This window comes from Odocoileus virginianus, chromosome 13 (assembly GCF_023699985.2).
Source record: "Odocoileus virginianus isolate 20LAN1187 ecotype Illinois chromosome 13, Ovbor_1.2, whole genome shotgun sequence".
Classification (NCBI taxonomy): domain Eukaryota; kingdom Metazoa; phylum Chordata; class Mammalia; order Artiodactyla; family Cervidae; genus Odocoileus; species Odocoileus virginianus.
In genome coordinates this window covers 16178266-16199082 of record NC_069686.1, presented here as the reverse complement: position 1 = coordinate 16199082, position 20817 = coordinate 16178266, and the positions used below count along the sequence as shown (strand labels likewise).

Below are 20817 nucleotides of genomic sequence, written 5' to 3'. Positions count from 1 at the left end.
AGACTTAAAGTAACAAAGAAAAGTATCAAAGTTTCTTTCAAAAGTGCAGGCTGATTTAGAGTATTCCAAAGCTTTGCATTATGTAAGCAAATAGAAGCTAATAAAAAGGAATGCACAGCTGAGAGACTGAGAATTGTATTTTTCTACTATCAATAATTCTCTATTAAAGCTATTACATTTTACTTTAAAGAGATGCAAGTGACCACGTTATTAGATGAATATTTTTATTACAGTGTTTCAAGCCAAAAGAGAAACTGGTAGTCACTGAAATTCTGCACTTGCTGTTGTTCATCTGCTGATGAGTTGCATGTGAGAGCAAAATGTTAATCAAAACACTGTAAACTTTACACTTGCAAGAAATTAGTGAAAAATAATTCTTAATAAAGAAGCATAGGGAATATGTAAATTCTTACTTTACATCTCAGATAGACTTTACTATTTTTTAATGGATCACACAAAATATTAATACTTCTTTCTTTCTTCTATGAATTCCAAACTGGGTATTCGTGTTTGGTGGGCAGCTGCAGAGGAAAGAATTTAAATTTCAACTGCCAGACAGTGAAAGATAGCTCTCTCTGTCAACTCTTTGCACTCTATTAGGAAGTTCCCTTTCCATGTATATACATGTATTCTTAGAGACAGTATTTTCCAAAAGAGGCTAAAACAGTATCTCATACCTGAGTGCTCTTTTTACAACGTGATCCTAACACTCCTCCCATGGACAGCTGGAGTTTATGTCCTTGTCCCTCAAACCTGAGCAAATATTTGTAACTGTCCCAATCAAGAGATCACAAAAATACTGTGCTGTTTCATCTTGTTGTCTTGGGACATGGCTCTAGGCATTCACATATGTGCTGTGAGGAAGTCCAAACCAGTCTGCACACATGCAGAGAGACCATGTATCCATGTCCCCTGCATGCTCAGTCACTTCAGTTGTGTCCGACTCTTTGTGACCCTAGGGACTGTAGCCCACCAGGTTCTTCTGTGCATGGGATTCTCCAGACAAGAATACTAGACTGGGTTGCCATGCTCTCCTCCAGGGAACCTTCCCGACCCAGGAATCAAACCCGCGTCTCTTGTGTCTCTTGCATTGGCAAGCGGGTTCTTTACCGCCAGTGCCTCCTAGGAAGCCCACCCAGCATCTAATGCCAGATAGTGAATGAATGAGTGAATGAAGACTTATCCAGATGATTCTAGTCTCTGACAGCTGAGTCACCACCACCACTCCCACCTTTGAGTCTTCCTAGCTGAGGCTTCAAATACAGTGGAGCAGAAACAAACCATCCATACCCTCTGCACTCAATCTGAATTCCTGACTGGCTGGAAGGGGCACAAATGAGATGTTGGCCAAGAGGTACAAACTTCCAAGTCACTGGATGAATAAGTTCTGGAGGTCTAATGATTACAGCACAGTGACTATAGTTAGTCATACTGTATTGTGTACTTGAAAGTTGCTAAAAAAGTAGATCTCAAATGTTGGTGTCTCTGCCACGATCACTACCACACACACACAAAAAAAGCGGGGGCAGGCAGGGGGTGGGGGACACTTCCCTGGTGGTCCAGTGGTCCTCCCTCTACTAGGGCAGGAGACACGGGTGTGATCCCTGGTTCAAGAACATCCCACATGCCTCAAGGCAACAAAGCCTGTGCAACAAGGCTGAGCCTCTGTGCGGCAACTACTGAAGTTTCCATGTGCCCTGGAGCCCCTGCTGGGCACCAAGACAGTAGCCCCTCCCTCGCCACAGCTAGAGAAAGGCCACTTGTAGCAACAAAGACTCAGCATAGCCAAAAATAAAATAACAGTTTTTAAAAAGGTAATTATGTGAGGTTAACCTTATTGTGGTAACATTTCAAAACATATATTGTATCACACCAACATGTTGTATGCTTACATTTACAAGATGTTATGTGTCAATTATATCTCAAAAAAGCTGGGAGGAAAAAGAAGCAATAGACCTCTTTAGTGATTCAGGTAGTTAAGAACGATCCCTAGCTGATATTGCTGTTTCTGCTTTTTTTTTTTTTTTTTCCTATTTTGACCTAGAGAGGAATATGCATGTGTTTGCAAAATTTTTTGTGGTTGTTCAGGATAGATTTATTACGGAGTAATTATATTTTCCAAAAATAGAAGCAATATTCTCTCCTTCTCTCTTTGTTTAGTTCTTACCCTGGTTCAAAATATAATTCTTCAAGTCAAAATATTTTCCCTCAATAGGGCAATCTAAAATAAAATGGAAGGACTGAAACCTTCACTTTGTTGAGCCCTTATATTGCAGAGGACTTCCTGGCCTGGGAGACTCTTAAGAGGAGGCATCTTATCAACAGGAGCAGAACTGCCCAGCACTTCGTTCTCTGCCTTTTGGTTTCCTCACACCATAGCCTGAGGTCTTGAAACCAAGCTTCCTTCTACTCAAGAGAAAGAATTTGGATATTTGTAATTTACAAAGTCAGTTTGTTTTATAAGAAGAGGAATCTAGAGTTGTGTGCATTAGAAACAGTATTGTGAGGGGAATTTTATTCAGAAGCAAATGAATGAATAACCTTACAAGTGTTTAGAGTCTCTTTACTCCAAAAAACCCTAATGTACAGCTTTTTTTTCCTTCTCTCCTTCACCTCCTTGAAATGCTAATATATATTTTATCAAATCTATAAAATAATGCTATGTGCATCACCCTCTCTTATTTCTTTATCTAACATCCTTGTTCACTTTGGGCAATTGCTCACCTACAAAGATGTTTCCAGGGCTTCCCTGGTGGCTTAGTTGGTAAAGAATCCGCCTGCAGTGTGGAAGACCTGGGTTTGGTCCCTGGGTTGGGAAGATCCCCTGGAGAAGAAAATGGCAACTCACTCCAGTAGTCTTGCCTGGAAAAATCCCATGGAAAGAGGAGCCTGGCGGACTGCAGTCCATTCGGTTGCTGAGAGTCATTCATGACTGACTGGTTAAGCACAAGTTGTTTCCAGAAGATTCTAGAGGGACTGTTGGCTCATCTACTGGCTTTTTTTTTTTACCTCATGCTAAGTCTCAAGGGGCTGATCTAAAGCCCTTGAACCATCCTCCCTCTTTTTTTTTAAAATTAAATAAACAAAGTTTTTACATCTGTTTTAGTGTTTCTTCTTAAGAGAAGCTCCACGGGCAGGTTGAGGCCTTTGTATGGTACCCAGTGATAGATGCTGAATTCCATCCTTACTGGTATTTGCTCCTTGGAGGTGAAAAAATAAATGTTTTATAAAGCTCAAATTGGCCTTATCAAACAAAACATCTCCTGGATCAGTGAATGACTGGTGACAGCAGGAGACAGCAGTACTGGCCTCTCCAATAGAAGTCACTGCAGTTAATGGAGGCTATTATGGGAAAATTCTGGCAAGAAGTTTTCTTTTTCTTTTTTCTCTTCCTTCAGACAGCTAAAAAATTTTTCAAGAAAAAAATATATTCAGTTGCTAGGGTAACTGTGGTTTCAAAACTACTGTAACAAAAGCCAGATATCACATATCAAACTACCAAATTGTTAATTTGACTAGTATTTTAAAATAACTACTTAAAAGAGATGTTTTCTCATTATCTAGCTATGGAGAACAGAGAAAAGGGGGAAATAGGAGTTAAATAAGGAGGAGAAGAGAGAAAAGGAAACTGGTAGATTCATTTAAGAAATGTTTTTGCTTTGCTACATATTTGTTGGAAATAAAAATCCCTTCACCATGTTATAGATATATTTGCCTGAAGGAATTATGTAGCTGGATTCAAACCAAAAGGAGGACTCTGGGTTATCCTGTTTTCAATTTCTCTTCCCACATTCAAACCCTTCCTGGGTTTTTAAGTGAACACTTATCTGTGGGTACTTAGCAAAGAAACTAGTCACTTAGGCAAGTCAGGCATGTTCTGAAATCTTTTTGTGCTTTTCCTGTGTCTTGCTTTTCATCACTGATTTAAAGAGAATATGATAAAGCCATTAAGCACTTGGACTCTCGAGTCAGAAGCGGCTAGGTCTATATTCCTTTTCTATCTCTTACTAAATCCCTTTGACCTCTATGGGTCTGTTTCTTCATTTATAAAAATGATATGAGGACAAATGACTAGGTTACTTCAATATATCAACTGCAAGGAAAGAAAGAGAGGGAGAGGGATCTGTGATTAAAAGTGACATTAGAGACTAAACATGTTGATATTGCTTAGGTCTGATTTTGGGGGAAAAGCAATTGTAAAAAATCATTTTTGAGATAATTGGAGAGACTTGAACACTGATTAGATGTTTGATAATATTGAGGAATTATTTCAAAAGTGTTTAGTATGATTATAACATGGTATAGTAGTTTGGGTTTTTTCAAGGGTTATATTGTCTTTTGATATTTTGATAAGTAGTGGAATATTTACAAATAAAATGATATGCTGTCCGAAATTTGCTTTAAAACAAGGGAGGAAGAAATGGATGGGATAGGGATTTAACAAGTTTGGCTAGGAGCTGACAATTATTGATGCTGTGTGATCAACATAGAGGGGTTCATTATAATATACTCTCTTTTAAATATATATATTTGGGATTTTTCATAAAAATAGTTTAAAAAGAGAGAGATCAATAATACTCATGATACTCACCTGATAAAATTATCCTGTGGATTAAATTAGATGCTATGTGTAAAGCACTTGACAGAGTGCCTGGCATGTAATAAGTGCTCAGTGAATGTTAGCTATTATTGTTAGAGACAACATCTCCCATCCCCCATGTGCAGACCTGTGCAAGTCAGACCATGAGATGTGTTGCTGACTGAAGCAGCTAATCTCACTCCTTCCCAAACAGGTAGCTGCTGGCTGTCCTTGTTCATCCTCCTTCAGTCTGATTCTGTACTAGGCCCTGTGGTTTCCCTATGCACCAAAATTCTATATTAGAGTAGCTGTTGATTTTACCTTTAGTTTCACAGAACGTTTTAGTTGGGGATTTCAGTGGCAAATGGAAGGCAACTATTAATAAGTACAGGGCATTTGCTAGGAATTTCCCTACACAGTTTTATTTATCACAACAACCCTTTCAAGTCAAAATTATTAGTTTCTTTTTAGAGAATAGGAAGTTGAGAAGCTTCCTGGCCCACTCAAGGTCAGCATTAAGTGGTGGACCTTAACTTGCGCCCAGCTCCTGAGAGTCCCAAAGGGTTTGTCCCCATTCAGAAACCCTGGACACCAGCCCCCTCGCCTTTCTTTCTTTCCTTCTCCTAGCTTAAAAACAGCCACAATATAGAAAAAGTTGTCTCCAAGCAGAGTCTGATACTATGTGTCCTGTGGACTGACTGACAGGCTGGTTTGCAGCCTGCAGTTAAAGATCTGCATAGCTGATAAGGAGAAGTCAAAGGCTTGGTGGGAGCTTGAGGCTGGCAGGCAGGATTCTCAGGAAGAAGTATTAGAAAGAAAAAGGACTTTAGGATTGCCCTGACATTTGTGTTTAATTTTCCTCTAGTTCTAAATGCTATTCAACTTTTACGGGAAGGAGAAAGCTAGAAAGAGATACCTGATACGAGAGCTGTTCAGTTCCAAAAATTAAAACCAGCCAGCTACCATCCAGAACCATGGCCCCCATTCAAGCCCCAGCTGTCATTTATTCCGTGGTTGCGCTGACACCCTAAACTTGCAAATCACCAGTTGACTTTAGAATCTAGCTTATTGAAAGCGGGGCAATTCCGTGCAAGGCGAGTATCTGATAACAACCAAAGTTATTGGCTGTTTATATCGAACCTTCGCGGGAATGCAGAGGAGAAAAAGGCACCAGGAGAAAGAAACTCTAGCGACCAAGTGCCCAAGGAGAGAGCGTTATTGCCTCAAACTGGAAGCGCAACCTCTTAGGCCCCACTCTAGCGCGACGCCAGAGACTGGGTCCCCGCCAAAGCCGCCGGGATGAGTCCCTGCTAATTAACCCTTCCCCTGCCGAGCCCAGAGACCCTCGCTCTTAAGGCCACTGCAGCAGCCAAGCTGCTTTACGAGTCGGACAACACCTCTCGCCAGTGCGGACCGCCCACCTCCCCAGGCCTGCCCACTCCCTGCGGCGAGTCCCAGTAGCTCTACCTAGCGTTGGGCTAAGGTCTTCTTAATTAGGAAACAATAGCTGTTTAGGAAGAAGCGCAAATACCCCAGAGCTCTGTGCGCTCACGCTCGGCGTTCTCGAGAGTTCCCGCGGGGCAAGGAGCTCGGCGGCTTACAGCCGAGGGAGAGGAGGACACCCTGACCGCGGGCGGAGTCCTGGGCTCTGGGAATACAGCCCCACCCTCCTTCCCGGGCCCCGCCCTCAGTCTTCGTGTCTGGCGGGGACCTGCTGGTGGGGGGTGGGGACGGGGGACCACCCTCTTCACCTCTGCAAATTTGGAGCGGAGGGGGTCAGAAGCCTCGGGAAGACGGCGCGGAACGCAAGCTTTAACCGCTCGGATGTCAAGATGGTCCCCAGTCCAGCCTTAGGCCCCCGCGCCCGGCGCGTGGTGTCACAGCCAAGTCTTTTTCTTCCTCGAAGGGAGCCGGCCCTCGATCCCTCGGAGGGTGGAGATTCCTCACGTTCCCTCCTCTCGCTCCCCCGGGTGGGATGTGGGATTAGGCTGGAGTGAATATTCCGTGTGCTCTGTAATTACGCACACACTGAAATCTTCACCGTTGACTTAAGTTACTTGGCGCTGCGAGGGCTAGGGCCCCGCGTATTGATTAAACGCAGCCTCTATTTACCTAAACAATAAATGTAGAGATTAGCAACGTTCACTTGATCACAGCAATGGGGTTGACAATTAAGGGGCAATGCATCCCAGATGTAAGCGAGCCTGTGGAGGCGAGGGGGCGGACTGCAGGCTTCTCGGAGGCGGCGCTCGCGGGCTGCGGCGGTGAAGGTGCGGTGCGGGACGCCGAACAAGGGGCGGCGCGGGGATCACGGCAGGAGGCGGACCGGAGGCTCCGCCACCGCGAGGCCTACGGCCACCCGGCCGGGGAGCCCCGCCGCTGGCTTTTAGGGGACCCGAACACCCCCACTCCCAGGGTGGCATCTGGAGCGCGGAGTCCGTCTCCCCGCGGCTGTGTCTGTCACCTGCCTCAAGGCAGTCCGTCTCGCCCGCTGCTCCCTAGCAGGGAAGGAGGATCGGCGCCGCTGGCGCGTGCCCGAGTGAGTGTCTCGGTGTCATCAATGTGCATTCTGCCTGTGGCCGCAGGTGGGGGGGGGGGGGCAGGAGGAGACGCACGTGTCTACTGTGTGCGGAGCCTCCCCTGCCCCTCTGAGAGCACGGCTCTGGATACTTCAAGAGGCGAGGCAGGATGGAGGTGGCAGTCTGGCCTGGCGATGGGGATGGATGTGACCAGAGAGGGCTCTCGATTGGCTGAAATTCAGAAAGCATGAACGTGTCGGCCCAGGACAGGCCGGTTCTGGGAGATGTCACAGGAGTGCCTGGATGCTTGGTGAGACTCTTAACCGACCTTCTTTCTCAGTCTCTCACTTAACTATAGAGCCCTGGGAAGTCCTAGGGGCGGAGGGGGGCGGGGAATGGAAGAAAACAACTCAGGGAAGAACTCAGAAGAGTAAGAGTAAGGATAATAAAGAACAGATGAGGGCAGTTGGGGGGAGAGGGGTGTGTATGTGTGTGAGGTCATGAGCCATCTAGAAGAGTTTCCATATCCTGGGCTCCCATCGCTGGTTGGCTGCAAAAGACACAGGTGGCAACTCTCCCAGTGCATGTAGTTTCTCTGTTTTTTTCCCTCTTCCTTCTGTGCTCCATGATCAACCCGTAATGCTTCCCATTCTACGTATAGACACAGACAAAAGGATTTGTTCCAAACACCCATGGACAAGCCAGGACGGAGCCCTTTCCCGCCAAACCACTAAGGCCGGGAAATAAACGGCGCCTGCCCAGGCTCTGGGAGCGGGAGCCCTCAAGAAGACTTGAGTGGTAAGAGCATTTAGGGGATTGGAAAAAGGGAACGAGAGAGAAAGGGAGGAGAAAGATGGGAAAGAGAAGGGGAGAAAGGGGGGAGGGGACCTACAGGGGCACAGTTGAAAGTGGGGTTCGGTTGCGATCGCCCCTTCGGCGCCCAGGGTCTTGCCGCCAGCTGCCTCTCCCCCCATTTCAGAGCCGAGGGCGGACTGGGGGAGGGGAGATAAGACAAAGGGAATTCTCCTGTAGGAAGTGTGAAGTGCGTCTGTCCTCTCCTCGCAGGCTCTGGACAAAACTGGCAGGAATCTCCTTGTCGTGAGAAGACGGACGGTGTCTGCAGCGCAGGAGACAACTACAAACAGACTTTGGGGCGGGAAAGAGGGCGGGAGGAGGGAGCTGGTAGGGGCCAGCTTTGATCGCCTCGGCTCCGCTCTAGATTTGTCTTCTCCAGTTTAGATTAGCTGAAATAGTCAGCTCTAGCGAGGAGTTCTGTTCCGAGGAGTTCCCCCTCCCTCCCCAGCGCCCCCTCCCCAGTGTCCTCTACACTCGGGGAGCTGGGTCGCGGCTCTTCCCGGAGTCGCGCCTGAAACTTCAAGGGCTAATGGTTCTGTGTTCTGCCGTAATTAGGAGGCCACACAGCTCTCCAACACGCCGTTAAAACAAATCTGTAAGTCATCCTACCCCTCTCCGGGACAGACCCGGGGAAAGGCGGCAGCTGGGACCGCTCCCGGCTGCGTGCTCCGCAGGGGGAGTGGCGTCGCTGTGAATCCCGGCCTCGGTCTTTCTAAGCTCTTCCTTAGAAAGAAGAGAAAAGGGGCAAAGAATGGGCACCTCGCCATCCACCAAACGAGCCAGGCGAGCCTGTGTCTTTGCTTGAAAAGTTTTCAGAATAAATCGCTCTGGTGGTTCTAAGCAGTGATGAAGAGAGGCTGGGCCTGGGTGTTCTCCAGAACAGCGAGATAATAGGAAGGATATGGAGTCATCTTCCCCCCATCTCTTTTCTTTTCCCCACTCCGTATAAATCAGCCATATAAATCGTTTGCATTGTTTAAGGTACATTGATCAATCTAATGGCTTGTAATGGGCTCCTAATTGCCACTTGCAGAGTTCTGCAGGCTCCTGTCTGAACGGGAAAGGTTCTTGATTCCAGCAGAAATCCACCTTAATCTTCAGACTGGTTGATACAGACCCAGGAAGAGCACTAGGATGACCAGGCCACAGCAGTCTCAGAGCCTCAGGGGAGAGAGGAAAGGGGACTTACCAGGGATGTTTGCTATCCTTTTTGTTCTTTTTTCAAATTTCACTAATGAGCAAAGCCCAGACTGTGATTTATTGGTTAGACAGGATGATTTTGCTTTTATCAGATAAGAAACTTCCTTATTTGCATTACTTGTGTCTGTATCTAATACAGCAAAGAAGTTCCTTGGATACAAACTGCTCTCAGTCATACTTCTTTTTATTTATTTATTTCTAACAGGGCCACATTAGGAATTGTGATAGGAAATCATTTGGCCGGCCGGGGGAGGGGGCGGGTAGGGGTAGGGAACACTGTTAGAAGAAAAGCCAAACTTTCTCCAATATGTAAGAAAAGTCACACTTTCTCCAGTAGGCCTATTAAGTAAGCCTAAAGTCCTGTTTCATAACTTGCAGTTGTGCCTCCTCTAAACCCTGGATGGATGAAGGAGAGTTGGAAGTCTCCTCAAAGGCTGCCTATGAAAGTATAAAACTGAGGAAACTAATACACTGGCAAGGAAAAGCTGATGAATGACCAGAATTCCCTGGCCTTCGGTTTGTTTTTTTTTAATATTAACACATAGGGTCTATGTGAAAAGATTGCTTTAGTGTCTCCAAAGATGGTTCCATCAGAGTTGGCTGAGACAACAAATGCGTTCCATTTTGGTAGAAATACCCTAAAAAAGAAGGAAGCCAGCACTGAATGGCACATTTGCTTAGGTCTAAGACCCCTCTGTAATAGTTGGTTGGGGGGGTAGGTAAAACCCCAAGGTGAATAGGCCCCCCATAGTTTCCAAGTAAGGCAGTAAACAAATCTATGATGCTTGTCGAATAATCTTCCAATAATTGCAGTCATTAAAATCATCACACAGTCTACAGACACCTTCCTTCCTTTGACACACCAGAGTCTTTCATTTAATTGTTCATGCATTTTTGGCTCAGATAAACAGATCAAGGCAGGCTTAAAATATATGGCCCAAATACATCTAGCAGCAGAAAATTAGTTGTGTGGCAAAGGTGCGGAGTGTCCTTAATAGACTAAGGGTTTTCAGTTTCTCCAGTAGACCTTGGAGACAAAAAGGATTTGCATCTCCTCCCATCTCTAAAGAGCAGTAACACTTCTGAGGTAGAGAAAAGATGAAAGTTCCAGTGGCCTCTTGAGCCTTTCTGCCTCTTTTATTTGCAAGGGTTGGGATGGCATGAGGGTGTTACAGAACAGATATTAAGTGAAAACTCAATGGAAGTTGTGGTAGAGTTTGTCAATTTTCAATTAATTTTCTCCATCCAGTTGATCTCAAGGCTGGTGCTTTTAAAAATATAGATATGTGTTCATGATAAAAGATTCCCTTCTAATTAAAAGCTGCATTTAATTGTCACCCACTATTGACAAACTCCAACTGAGGAAACGCTTCATTGGACTCAACAACCCTACCTCTATACTGGCTTTTTCAGCCCCTGTTCGTGGCAGGTGACTGTGGTACACAAGGGCAGCTTTCCCTGTGTGTGGGGTTTTTTTTTGTTTGTTTTGTTTTTAACTCATTATTAATGTATCTCCCCAACTCCCACACCGTGCTGACCTGATAATCACTGCTGTAGTGTAGATCATGCAAATGAAAAGCATAATTAATTGCGCATATTATTCAGAAAGGGAGCCTGGTGGCTAAGCAAATAAATAAAGGCATGCGAGAGGAGGACAGGTCAGATAAATGCTTTTTAAAGGGCTCCTCTCCTGGCCCTCTCCTGCCCCTGGCCATCCTGGTTCGGGTGGCCGAGGCTTTGACAGCAGCCAGCAGGGCCGGGGCAAGAACCTTCTGTTCCTCCTCCCTCGACGCCTCCGCTCCCGCCCACATCCTCAAGTCTCCCCAACTCCACCTCACCTCACCCCACCCCACCCCCGTGCCATATATCCGCAGCTCAACTCTGCGACTGGCTAGAGCTCTTGCGACACTGGGCATCCACCTAATATTTCGAGTTATTCAGAAGATAACTGGTCCTCTCCCGTCTCCCATTGCATCAGGGAGAAGCATCTTTTTTTTTTTTTTCTCCCTGTGGCGTAGCAGCTCCAATCCTTCGGGTCCGCGCTAATGACGGAATTGTTTCCCCAGCTTTGCCTCCTCAACGCAGCAACTTGAGCAGTTGCTCAGATCGAAGCTCTCAGGAGAGGCAAGATGGGGGAAACAATATTTGTTCAAAGGAAGTGAACTCTTCCCTTTAATTACCCTATTCTTTATTAGGATTCCTATTGAAATTTTATTTTGCAAAAAAAAAAAAAATCTGTTGATTTAACCATACCATATTTACGATGTAAATATATTCCAAGATGAAAACGTCACGGATCAATTGTAAAGGACCCGGATACATAATTTTAAAAAATCAGTTTCAGTGTATATGAGGTTCTCACCCCACTTTCACTGCTCAGTCAGATTTGTTTATGCAGAATCGACATTTAATAGTGCTAATTGCACTCCAGTTAAATTGCCCTGATTGCAGAAAGGGAAGCAATTTTCGTGCTCTCTGTCTGGGTTTGGAAGAAATTGTTTTATATTCACCTCTTTATAAAGAAGTGGAGATAAGGCACCGGGGCCTTTGCACAAATTGCACTTAGGGGCTGACTGGCAGCATTCAGGCGCTATAATAGAGCATTATTTGGCCGTTTTGAATAATGTAAAGCGTTTGCTGAAAGCTATTCTCCTGAAAATTGCTTTAACTTTTAAAAGGGTGATGATTCACTCCAAACCAGGCCTTTGTTACATTGTCATTATTTCCCCAAATGTTTTAACAGTCAGCTCAACACTTCAGCATAACACATTGATCTTTGTTTAAAAACTAGATTTTTTAGAGGATGAAAAAAATCTGTCACACGGGGGGAAAAAAAAACTGGACTTCTGAAAGATTCCCTTGGGCACCCCACCTTAAAGTTGAAGGCGTCTACCTGCGATCATCTGGAAGATTTTCTAACTTTTATTGTGATCCGGTGATGTGTATCCAAAGAATATCCGAGTGCCCACGTAGAATCTGACAGCTGAAACTATGCTGAAAACGGAGGGAGGGGGAGGGGAGGAGAAGGGAGGAAGAGGAAGAGGAGAAGAAGAAGGCAACCTGGGCGCCCGGAGAGGTGCCAGCGTGAATTGTTTTAAATGGTTGACTTGAAAATGTCACCAGTGCTAAGTGGCTTTTTGGATTGTCTTATTACTTTGTCAGGTTTCCTTAAAGAGAGGGTGTGTTGGGGGTGGGGGAGGAGGTGGCTGGGGGGAACCTCCGCGCTTCTCCTCCCCGGGCTACACTGGGTGAGTCGGCAACGCCTCGCTGCCACTTAACAATCCCTCTATTAGTACAACGACGCGAAGACTCTACGGGAAGCCGAACACCAGTCTGCTCTCCCAGGGCAGAAGTCACCTGTTGGGAAGGGCTCCCGGGTCCCCCTGCCGGGCTTTCTGGTTCTTCCAGGCTGCTAGGATGCCGCCTCACCCCTCCACGCCGAGTCCCCGAGGCTTTACACACTCCCCCTTACCCCTCTCCCCCGCCAATTTCTATTAAATCCCCGGGACACAAAGCTTCATTAGAGCCGCGCGGGTCTTCCCACTCTCCCTCTTCTCTCCTCTTTCTCTGTCGTACTTTCCTCGGCCTTTTCGCCACCTTAGACCAAAGTGGGGGGGGCGGGGAGCATTTGAGCCAAGATATTCTAACGAAAAGCAAAGAAAGCAACCCATATAGTCTTCTCCACCTACGAAGTGCACCAGGATGCACGCAGACTCCATCTCAGGGCCAAGAGATGAGCCACGGTGGTCGCACTTTTTGGGTCAAGAGGTACTGTATGCTCCCCCTCCGCAACAACTCGTCTTTTGCACCCAAGCTGTTGAGGTTCGTGGTTTAAAATGTCTTTTAGAGCAGGATGTGGGCTTTCAGGGGGAAATGTGGTACATTAAAACCAGTACCCACGTCTGTCGAGGGCACTGATATTTCTGATTCAAAAGCTGCTCCTGGCTACTCTGAAGAAAAAGAAGGGGAGACCCAGAAAGAAAAAACAAAACAAAACAAAAAACCACCTCAGCGGGTACTGAGGGGCTCCAGGAGCGTAGTTAGTTGTCTGAGGACGTGTCTTCTCACACGACAGGATCCGAAGAGGACTTTAAGATGCTTCCAGCTTGCAAAATGTGGAGGCGCCCACGTGTGGCCTCGTCCCTGGTACTCACGGACAGAGGTCCGGGTGAGAAGCTCCCTGAGCACGTCCAGGAAACAGGGAGCTAGGGGCGAGCCCACCCCTCAACCCGGCGTCCTTGCCCTTCAGAGGAGCCTCTAGGCCCAGACAGCCTGGAGTTTGAGGGGGTTGGAGCTGGGGCAAGAAACTCGATTCCGGGCTGAAACGTGACATGCAAATCTTCACCGGGTTAAACAAACAGCCGAACAAGCTGCAGCTTCAGCGGGGGTGGCGGTGGGGGCGGACGCGGCTCGCGCCGATCTCTGTTTCCAAAGTCGTTGCATTGTGAAAATAAGCGGCTTCGTGCAGCGTGTTGTATGGGCTGATGTCTCCCACCCCCACGCCAGCCCCCAGCGAAACCTGGCAGATAATCAGCACGTCCCGCTGTTTAGTCATATTTGACAACTGGGTTAACCTGGTATCTAGGCGCTGGCAAACGGTACAAAGGGTGCCCTCAATTACCACTTGAAGCTTCGGGTGTGAGTGGCACTTGTATTACCCACTGGGTCAGAGGCCAGAGCGACAATTAGGAAGTCACATAGACCGCTAGGGGAAATGGCGGGATGCGGTAGGCTCCAGGCCCTCCCAACAAGTCTGTGGGTGTAGACCTAGACGAAGAGGCCTATTTCTATCCTTTCGGAGGAGCTGTCCCTTCACCCCTTCTCCTCAATGTGACTCTGAGTAAAACTGAATCCAGTGGGAATCTGGAACCAGGTAGACAAGTGACAATGATACAATCGCGAGAGAGAATGATGGATTCCAGCTGAAGTTGTGCTCCGCAGGCGAGAGCCTGGATACACAAAGTGAGCGTTGACATTTTCATCTCTACTTGGGCCTTGCCCGTGTGGCCTCCGCCTCGGCGCCCCCTCCCCTCCTGTCTCCTTTCCCACAAGTGGAGAGTCGAGGACTGTCAGTCCTAACTTGCACCATCTTAGGGAGGCCGCAGCGGGGGTGGGGGTGGGGAAGCTTGTGACTCAGTCTCAACGATACTTAAACCTGGCTTGGTGAGTGTGTGTAAATTTTTAATTGCGCTGTAATTTCTTCAGTCCCTAGCCGGCGACCGCCCCCGCCCCCCACCCCGCTAGCCGCGGTGACTGGCACGCGCCGGGAGCCCGGGCTTGGGCCCCTCGGCGCGTCTGATTGGCTGCTGGGCAGCTCCCGTCTGCTCTGCCTGCGCCCTCATTGGGTAAGAAGCGCAGCCAGCGGCACTTCAAAGCGGGTGCTCCTCTCACTTAGGCTGAGTTTAGCCGGCGGGAGCCCGGAGTCCGCTCGGCGCGAGCGCGGGGACGCGGGAGCCGCGCGGAACCCGAACAGTTTTTCCGAGCAGCCGCCAGGCTCAGCCTCGCTCCAGGCCCCGCCACGCCACCCAGGGACCTGCTATGGCCACGTCTATACTTGGGGTAAGTCGAAAGTGCGGTATTTGCTTGTTTTAACAGGAGTAATTTTTCGTTATGGCTTCTCCAGGTTGGAGGCTCTGGAGAAACTGTTGCTGCCCGAATGCAGCCTCAGCTTCTTTGAGCACTTTCCACATTTCTGGGACTCATTCTTTCCAAATTATTGGAATCCAGGAGGTGCCTTTGAAAGAAAAGGATTTGTTAAGCAAGTCCTTTCAATATTTGGTTTTAGAGGTTCCTTTTCTTCCCCGCGTGATTTATATCCCATCTCCCCCCCCCACCCCCCCCACCCCCGCTTAGGGGATTGTTGCAATTACGCGACAGCGGTGTTTCCAGAAAACAGTCTTAATCGTTTTGCAGACCATGTAGTCACGTTAACATTTACACTTCTGCGGCTCCCTAGTTCGTCTATGACTGAAATCCATCGCGGGGGTCTCTTCTGCTCGGATTCTTGTCTTCGTGTGTGTGTGTGTGTGTGTGTGTGTGTGTGTGTGTGTGTATGTAAACATTTAAAACGTTTTCTATTAAAAAGAATGAAGTCGCAGCCACCCTTGGGAGCAGTGCCCCAAGTTTCCCCCACCCCGGCCGCTGTTCCGGCCGCCTCTATCCTCACCTGGTGTTTGCTGTCGATGTGTTAACCTCCGCGCTTCATCCCGGAGGGCGACTTGGGAGCTTCTTTGAGAGGAGCGGACTTATGGCGAGCGGAAGGCGAGCGACTTGAGTCCTGTTTGGGGCAGGATATGCAGCGACTGAGGCGGGGAGAACCGACACACTTTGATTTGTAGCCTCAACGAAGAACAACTTTACAGCTCCGGGACCCTCTCTCTTGGGATCGCCTCTGCCCCGCGCGGGGCATCCTCCGCGAGCGCACCGGGAGGAGGCGCGAGTTGGGGGGCCACGACCCCCCGCCCGCCGCCCCGGGACCAGCGGCTGGGGGACGGGGCTGCTCACGGGTGCACTTTGTCTTCCTCCCACTTGTTCCTGCCCTCCTCCTCCTCCTTGCTCCCTCCTCCACCCCACCCCACCCCACTCCACCCCACCCACTCTAGGAAGAGCCGCGCTTCGGAACGACCCCGTTGGCCATGCTGGCGGCGACCTGTAACAAGATCGGCAACACGAGCCCGCTGACGACGCTGCCGGAGTCGAGCGCCTTCGCCAAGGGCGGCTTCCATCCCTGGAAGCGCTCCTCGTCCAGCTGCAACCTCGGGTCCAGCCTCTCGGGCTTCGCAGTGGCCACCGGCGGCCGCGGCTCGGGCGGCCTGGCGGGAGGCTCGGGCGCAGCCAACAGCGCCTTCTGCTTGGCCTCCACGTCCCCTACGTCGTCCGCTTTCAGCAGCGACTACGGCGGCCTCTTCTCCAACTCGGCGGCGGCCGCGGCGGCAGCGGCCGGCGTGTCCCCGCAGGAGGCGGGCGGCCAATCGGCCTTCATCTCCAAGGTGCACACGACGGCGGCCGACGGCCTGTACCCGCGCGTGGGCATGGCGCACCCGTACGAGTCGTGGTACAAGTCAGGCTTCCACTCGACGCTGGCGGCGGGCGAGGTGACCAACGGCGCTGCGTCGTCGTGGTGGGACGTGCACAGCAGCCCGGGCTCGTGGCTGGAGGTGCAGAACCCCGCTGGGGGGCTCCAGAGCTCGCTGCACTCGGGCGCCCCCCAAGCCTCGCTGCACTCGCAGCTCGGCACCTACAACCCCGACTTCAGCTCGCTCACGCACTCGGCCTTCAGCTCCACGGGCCTCGGCTCCTCGGCCGCCGCCGCCTCGCACTTGCTCTCCACCAGCCAGCACCTGCTGGCCCAGGACGGCTTCAAGCCGGTGCTGCCCTCTTACTCGGACTCCAGCGCCGCGGTGGCGGCCGCCGCAGCCAGCGCCATGATCTCGGGCGCCGCGGCCGCCGCCGCCGGGGGGAGCTCGGCGCGCTCGGCCCGCCGCTACTCCGGCCGCGCCACCTGCGACTGCCCCAACTGCCAGGAGGCGGAGCGGCTGGGCCCGGCCGGGGCGAGCCTGCGGCGCAAGGGCCTGCACAGCTGCCACATCCCGGGCTGCGGCAAAGTGTACGGCAAGACGTCGCACCTGAAGGCGCACCTGCGCTGGCACACGGGAGAACGGCCCTTCGTGTGCAACTGGCTCTTCTGCGGCAAGCGTTTCACGCGCTCGGACGAGCTGCAGCGGCACCTGCGGACTCACACGGGCGAGAAGCGCTTCGCCTGTCCAGTGTGCAACAAGCGCTTCATGCGCAGCGACCACCTGAGCAAACACATTAAGACGCACAACGGGGGCGGCGGGGGCAAAAAGGGCAGCGACAGTGACACGGACGCCAGCAACCTGGAGACGCCCCGCTCCGAGTCCCCTGACCTCATCCTGCACGACTCCGGCGTCAGTGCGGCCCGGGCGGCTGCGGCTGCGGCGGCTGCGGCTGCGGTGGCAGCCTCGGCGGGAGGCAAGGAAGCCGCGTCTGGCCCCAACGACTCTTAGAGATCCGGCGAGAGGCGCGAGGAAGCGAGCGAGCGAGTAGACAACGAAAGCGAGCGAGAGGTTCGGAGGGCAAACGACCAGGGGATGGACGGGCGGGGGCTCCCGGGCCGCCCCCGGGCCGGCGCGAGGTGGTGCGGCATCAGGCTCGCGGACCGCCGCTCGCCTGCCAAGCCAGGAGCTCCCCTCTGCTGCCCGAGTCCAGAAGAGAATCGAACGCGTGTTCCAGGAACAAAAGCGAACCAACTTGCGACACAAACACTTTAAAAAACTGCACACACAGACACACACGCCGGAGACCTACAACCACAAGCACGCACACTCAAGCGTGCACACACACACTAACACACCACTCGCACAAACTTCTCGAGCGAAGAGCAATACATAGAAACGTTCCCTCCTCCCCCCACCGCCCACCCCCTTCCTCCACCCTTCTCTTTCCTTTTCTCCAAAAACGAGTCACCACCCTGCAAAGGACTGTCAGAACATTTGAGAACAAACGGGACCTATAAAAACAGACCCTTTGCGTGGATTATATTATATATAAAATGCTCCAAGTCCTGCTTGATATCTACTTACAGTGAAACTTTTTATTTCCTATAAAAGGAAGCATCAAAAAAGGCTGAAGGTGAGAAATTAAGCTGGAAGTCTAGTGACAGTTTCTCTGTATTTCATAACATCTGTATAAATAGGGTTCAAAAGATTGTGTTCTCTTTTATTTTCTTGTAAGTGTTCATTCGAATAGAGGTTTGTTTTTTTCCCCCCTTTGGTGAATTCCTGAAATTCAGGGAGTTTTTTTTTAATTTTCTGATGCACTTTGTGAAAGTCAGTATATATGTAAAAGATATTTAAAATGTTGAGTTATCATTTCACTCACAAACACGTAAGTTAAGGTCATCTAAAGAAATTAAATGCGTTTATCTGTATGAAGAAAATCTTGACACCATATTTTCATTTTGGTATTATTAAAGGACTCTGAACAATACACTTTCTTTTTTTTTAATCCTGTTACCCCTCCCACCCCCACTAGTAACCTTTACATGGGTAGACTTTTTTTGTTGGGAAAAATTCCCTTAATGTTAGTCTTAGGTAATGTGAGGTTTATGTGAGTTATAAAAAGCCATAATACATGTACGTTTTTTGCAAAGTCAATTATTTATTTGTATGTTAACAGCATAAATTAAATGGGGTTATAAGGTGTAGTTGTATTACTTAAGGAGACAGTTCTCAAAAGGTGACATTTTAAAAGTCTGGAAACCCTTCGAAAAAGCAAAGGTCCTTGGCAGTTTTAACTGGGGAGGTGCCTACCCCTGCCAGAGAGGTCAAACAAAACTCCAGTGGGTTTGTTTGTTTTTAAAAAGCGATTTGGCACAATGAGTGAAAGGAAAAAGCTTTTAAAAAAGAAGTCTTTTACCTCCCAAGACCCTCTACGGTTGGGAGGTGACTCAAGGGAATAAATCGCTAGAGTCAATACCCCGGAAAAGACATTTCATGCCTAAATGAAAATCTTGTTAAATGTTATTAATTTTGACTTAGAGCACACAGCAGCCCCCTGTGCCTTGTATTCCCTTATTAGGGATTCATGTCTTATCAAATATCTAATTAATCTCCTAGACATCATTTGTTCTGGCCAACTTTATCTCAGCTGGTCCACGGGGAAAACTCCAAATATTCTCCGTGACAAAGCTCCCTTGAAGATCTTTTTAATTGTCTAAATTAACTGCACCAAATTTGCATGTCAAACGGTAAAGGGCAACCTGAGATAAAATGTAAACGTTTTAAAAGCCCCCAAACTAAGCACTTGATTTGATAACTAGGCTTTTTAATGTTATGGAAGACAACTGCTCCTTTCCTTTTCAAAGACGGCTGATCTATGCAAATAGTGAATTGGAAATGCCTAGGTCCCCGCGCCGTCAAATGGCCCTCGCAGGTTATTTGAATATCAGTGGCGCTGCTTCTGAAAAGGTTCAAGGATGCTCTCTGACTTCTTTGTGATTACTCAGTGCGGCGTCTTATTCTGAAGAAAAAAAAACTCAGGAATAATTAAAGGCTGGGATCAGGCCTGGGAACACATTTGGGACAGGAATCTCATTTAGACAGTCTCTTTCAAAATAAGGCACAGTTAAATTGACCAGAAGGCAATTATTGAAATGAAAATTATTTTCACTCTCTTTGTCTTCTGACCACCAACTTAACAGCCCCGGTTTAAAAGAGAGGGAGAAACGAAAAGAAAATTGGTAAATGAAATAATTTCGCAATTCGAAAAAATGTTAATTTAGAAAATGAAGTACATATTTACAGAATAAAAACTATATCTAAAAGGCTCCCCTCACAATAGAAAATAGAAGCAAAGTCAGCCTCAGTTGTGTGGGGCAGTGTGAAGAATTAAAAAAATTATTGTCTTGGGAACTGGAAAGAATGTTTTGATTTTTATAGAGGAGAAAAAAAAATAAACTGTTGTTATTAAGTCAACAAAAATTTTCTCTCAAACTGCAGTGAAAAGCCAAGTAGCAAAGTAGCGATAAAATGTACAGCGAAGGTCTCCAGTCGGGCGTTTGCAGAGTCTCGGCTGGGTGACTTCCCGCTCCCCCTTCCTGCGTCCCCGAAACCTCGGCTGGCCGGCTCTTCCTCGAGTTTCTTTTCTCTGGCCATTTTCTCTTCTGGCTCAGTTTATCACCGGGGCCTCCGGGCTACACTCCGCGCGCCCTCTCGTCCAGGCCTGGCCTGGAGAAGCTGGCCAGGGCTACGTTCACCCTAGGGGCTTGGGGACGAGGAGCTGGAGGTCGAGAGCGTGCCTGGCGTGTTTGGGGCGCTGAGGGTAGACGGCGCGGAGGTGAGGGTGTGGTGGGGTCTCCCGGGGAATAAGGGCGCCCGGGCGTCTGCCCCAGGCAGCTTTGTTTCTCGTGGATAATAAAGGCAGATCAAAGGGCCTGGCCGCGCAGGTCCCGCTCGCCTCGCGACTCCCTCCGCAGCCCAGTGATCAAGGCCTCTGCGCGCTGCCTGTGCCCCGCGGGTCAGCGGACGTCCATCACCGCGGCTCCCCAGAACCGCGGGCGGCGGGCGGGCGTGAGCGTCCAGCCGGGAGAGCGGAGCTCACGAAACCTGCACGCGGAGGGAGAGGGCCCCTGCCCCCAGCCGAAACTAGCAGGCAAGGGAGACTCCCGCCCTCTTCCCCAACCTCCGGCCCCAGGGGGCCCTGGGGGCGCGGGGATACCTAGGTCGGAGCGGGCTGCGACCTGCTGGGCCCCAGCAAATTGGGGAGGGCGGGCGTGGGAGGAGGGAGCCCAGGAACCCCGAGACGAGTTCGGTCTCCACCCGAGGTGGGGCCGCGTCTCCCCAGGGCCACCTCGGGGCTTCCTGGGCCCGGCTCTGATCCGGGCGCAGGCGAGGGCCGCAGCTCGGAGGCTGGTGTGGGGTTGGGGGCGCAGGCAGGGGCCCTGAGTCCTCTCAGTCCCGGGTAAGAGGAAATTCGATTTCGTTTCAGCCGGTGTCTCCAAGTATTTCCTGCGCTGTAGCTTCTCTTCCTGCGCAGGAGAGGAACGAAGACCAAGTTTTCCTCGGCCCTTCTCTCAACCAGCCGCAATCCACACCCTCCCGCCGAGTTCTGCCTTTTCTGGCTTTATTTACTTTTTTTTTTTTT

The 20817-nt window shown here is 49.5% G+C and overlaps 2 protein-coding genes across 3 annotated transcripts; both read left to right on the top strand.

Annotated features, from left to right (window-relative positions):
• The first annotated feature begins 6709 nt into the window (after positions 1-6709).
• LOC139038039 (uncharacterized) lies at positions 6710-10679 on the top strand. Of its 2 annotated transcripts, none has more exons than XR_011490947.1 (3): positions 6710-7408; positions 7760-7896; positions 8164-10679. XR_011490947.1 is itself a non-coding variant. In XM_070476002.1 (3 exons), exons 1-3 carry the CDS (start codon positions 6738-6740, stop codon positions 8198-8200), a joined length of 555 nt encoding a protein of 184 aa, XP_070332103.1. In that variant the 5' UTR covers positions 6710-6737; the 3' UTR covers positions 8201-10679. The 2 variants fall into 2 exon arrangements, 1 of the variants encoding a protein (XP_070332103.1); XM_070476002.1 differs by having other exon boundaries at positions 6710-7118.
• Positions 10680-14559: 3880 nt separating this feature from the next.
• SP9 (Sp9 transcription factor) lies at positions 14560-18160 on the top strand. Its single transcript, XM_020887564.2, has 2 exons — positions 14560-14712; positions 15756-18160. Exons 1-2 carry the CDS (start codon positions 14692-14694, stop codon positions 17178-17180), a joined length of 1446 nt encoding a protein of 481 aa, XP_020743223.2. The 5' UTR covers positions 14560-14691; the 3' UTR covers positions 17181-18160.
• Positions 18161-20817: the final 2657 nt, after the last annotated feature.

Excerpts from the sequence above, each read along its gene's own strand:
- LOC139038039 (XM_070476002.1), top strand. The coding sequence starts at position 6,738 with ATGGGGTTGACAATTAAGGGGCAATGCATCCCAGATGTAAGCGAGCCT. Across the intron at positions 7,119-7,759 it reads CGCCGCTGGCGCGTGCCCGA|ACACAGACAAAAGGATTTGT; the intron begins GTGAGTGTCTCG and ends TTCTACGTATAG. Across the intron at positions 7,897-8,163 it reads CCCTCAAGAAGACTTGAGTG|GCTCTGGACAAAACTGGCAG; the intron begins GTAAGAGCATTT and ends CTCTCCTCGCAG.
- SP9 (XM_020887564.2), top strand. The coding sequence starts at position 14,692 with ATGGCCACGTCTATACTTGGG. Across the intron at positions 14,713-15,755 it reads TGGCCACGTCTATACTTGGG|GAAGAGCCGCGCTTCGGAAC; the intron begins GTAAGTCGAAAG and ends CACCCACTCTAG.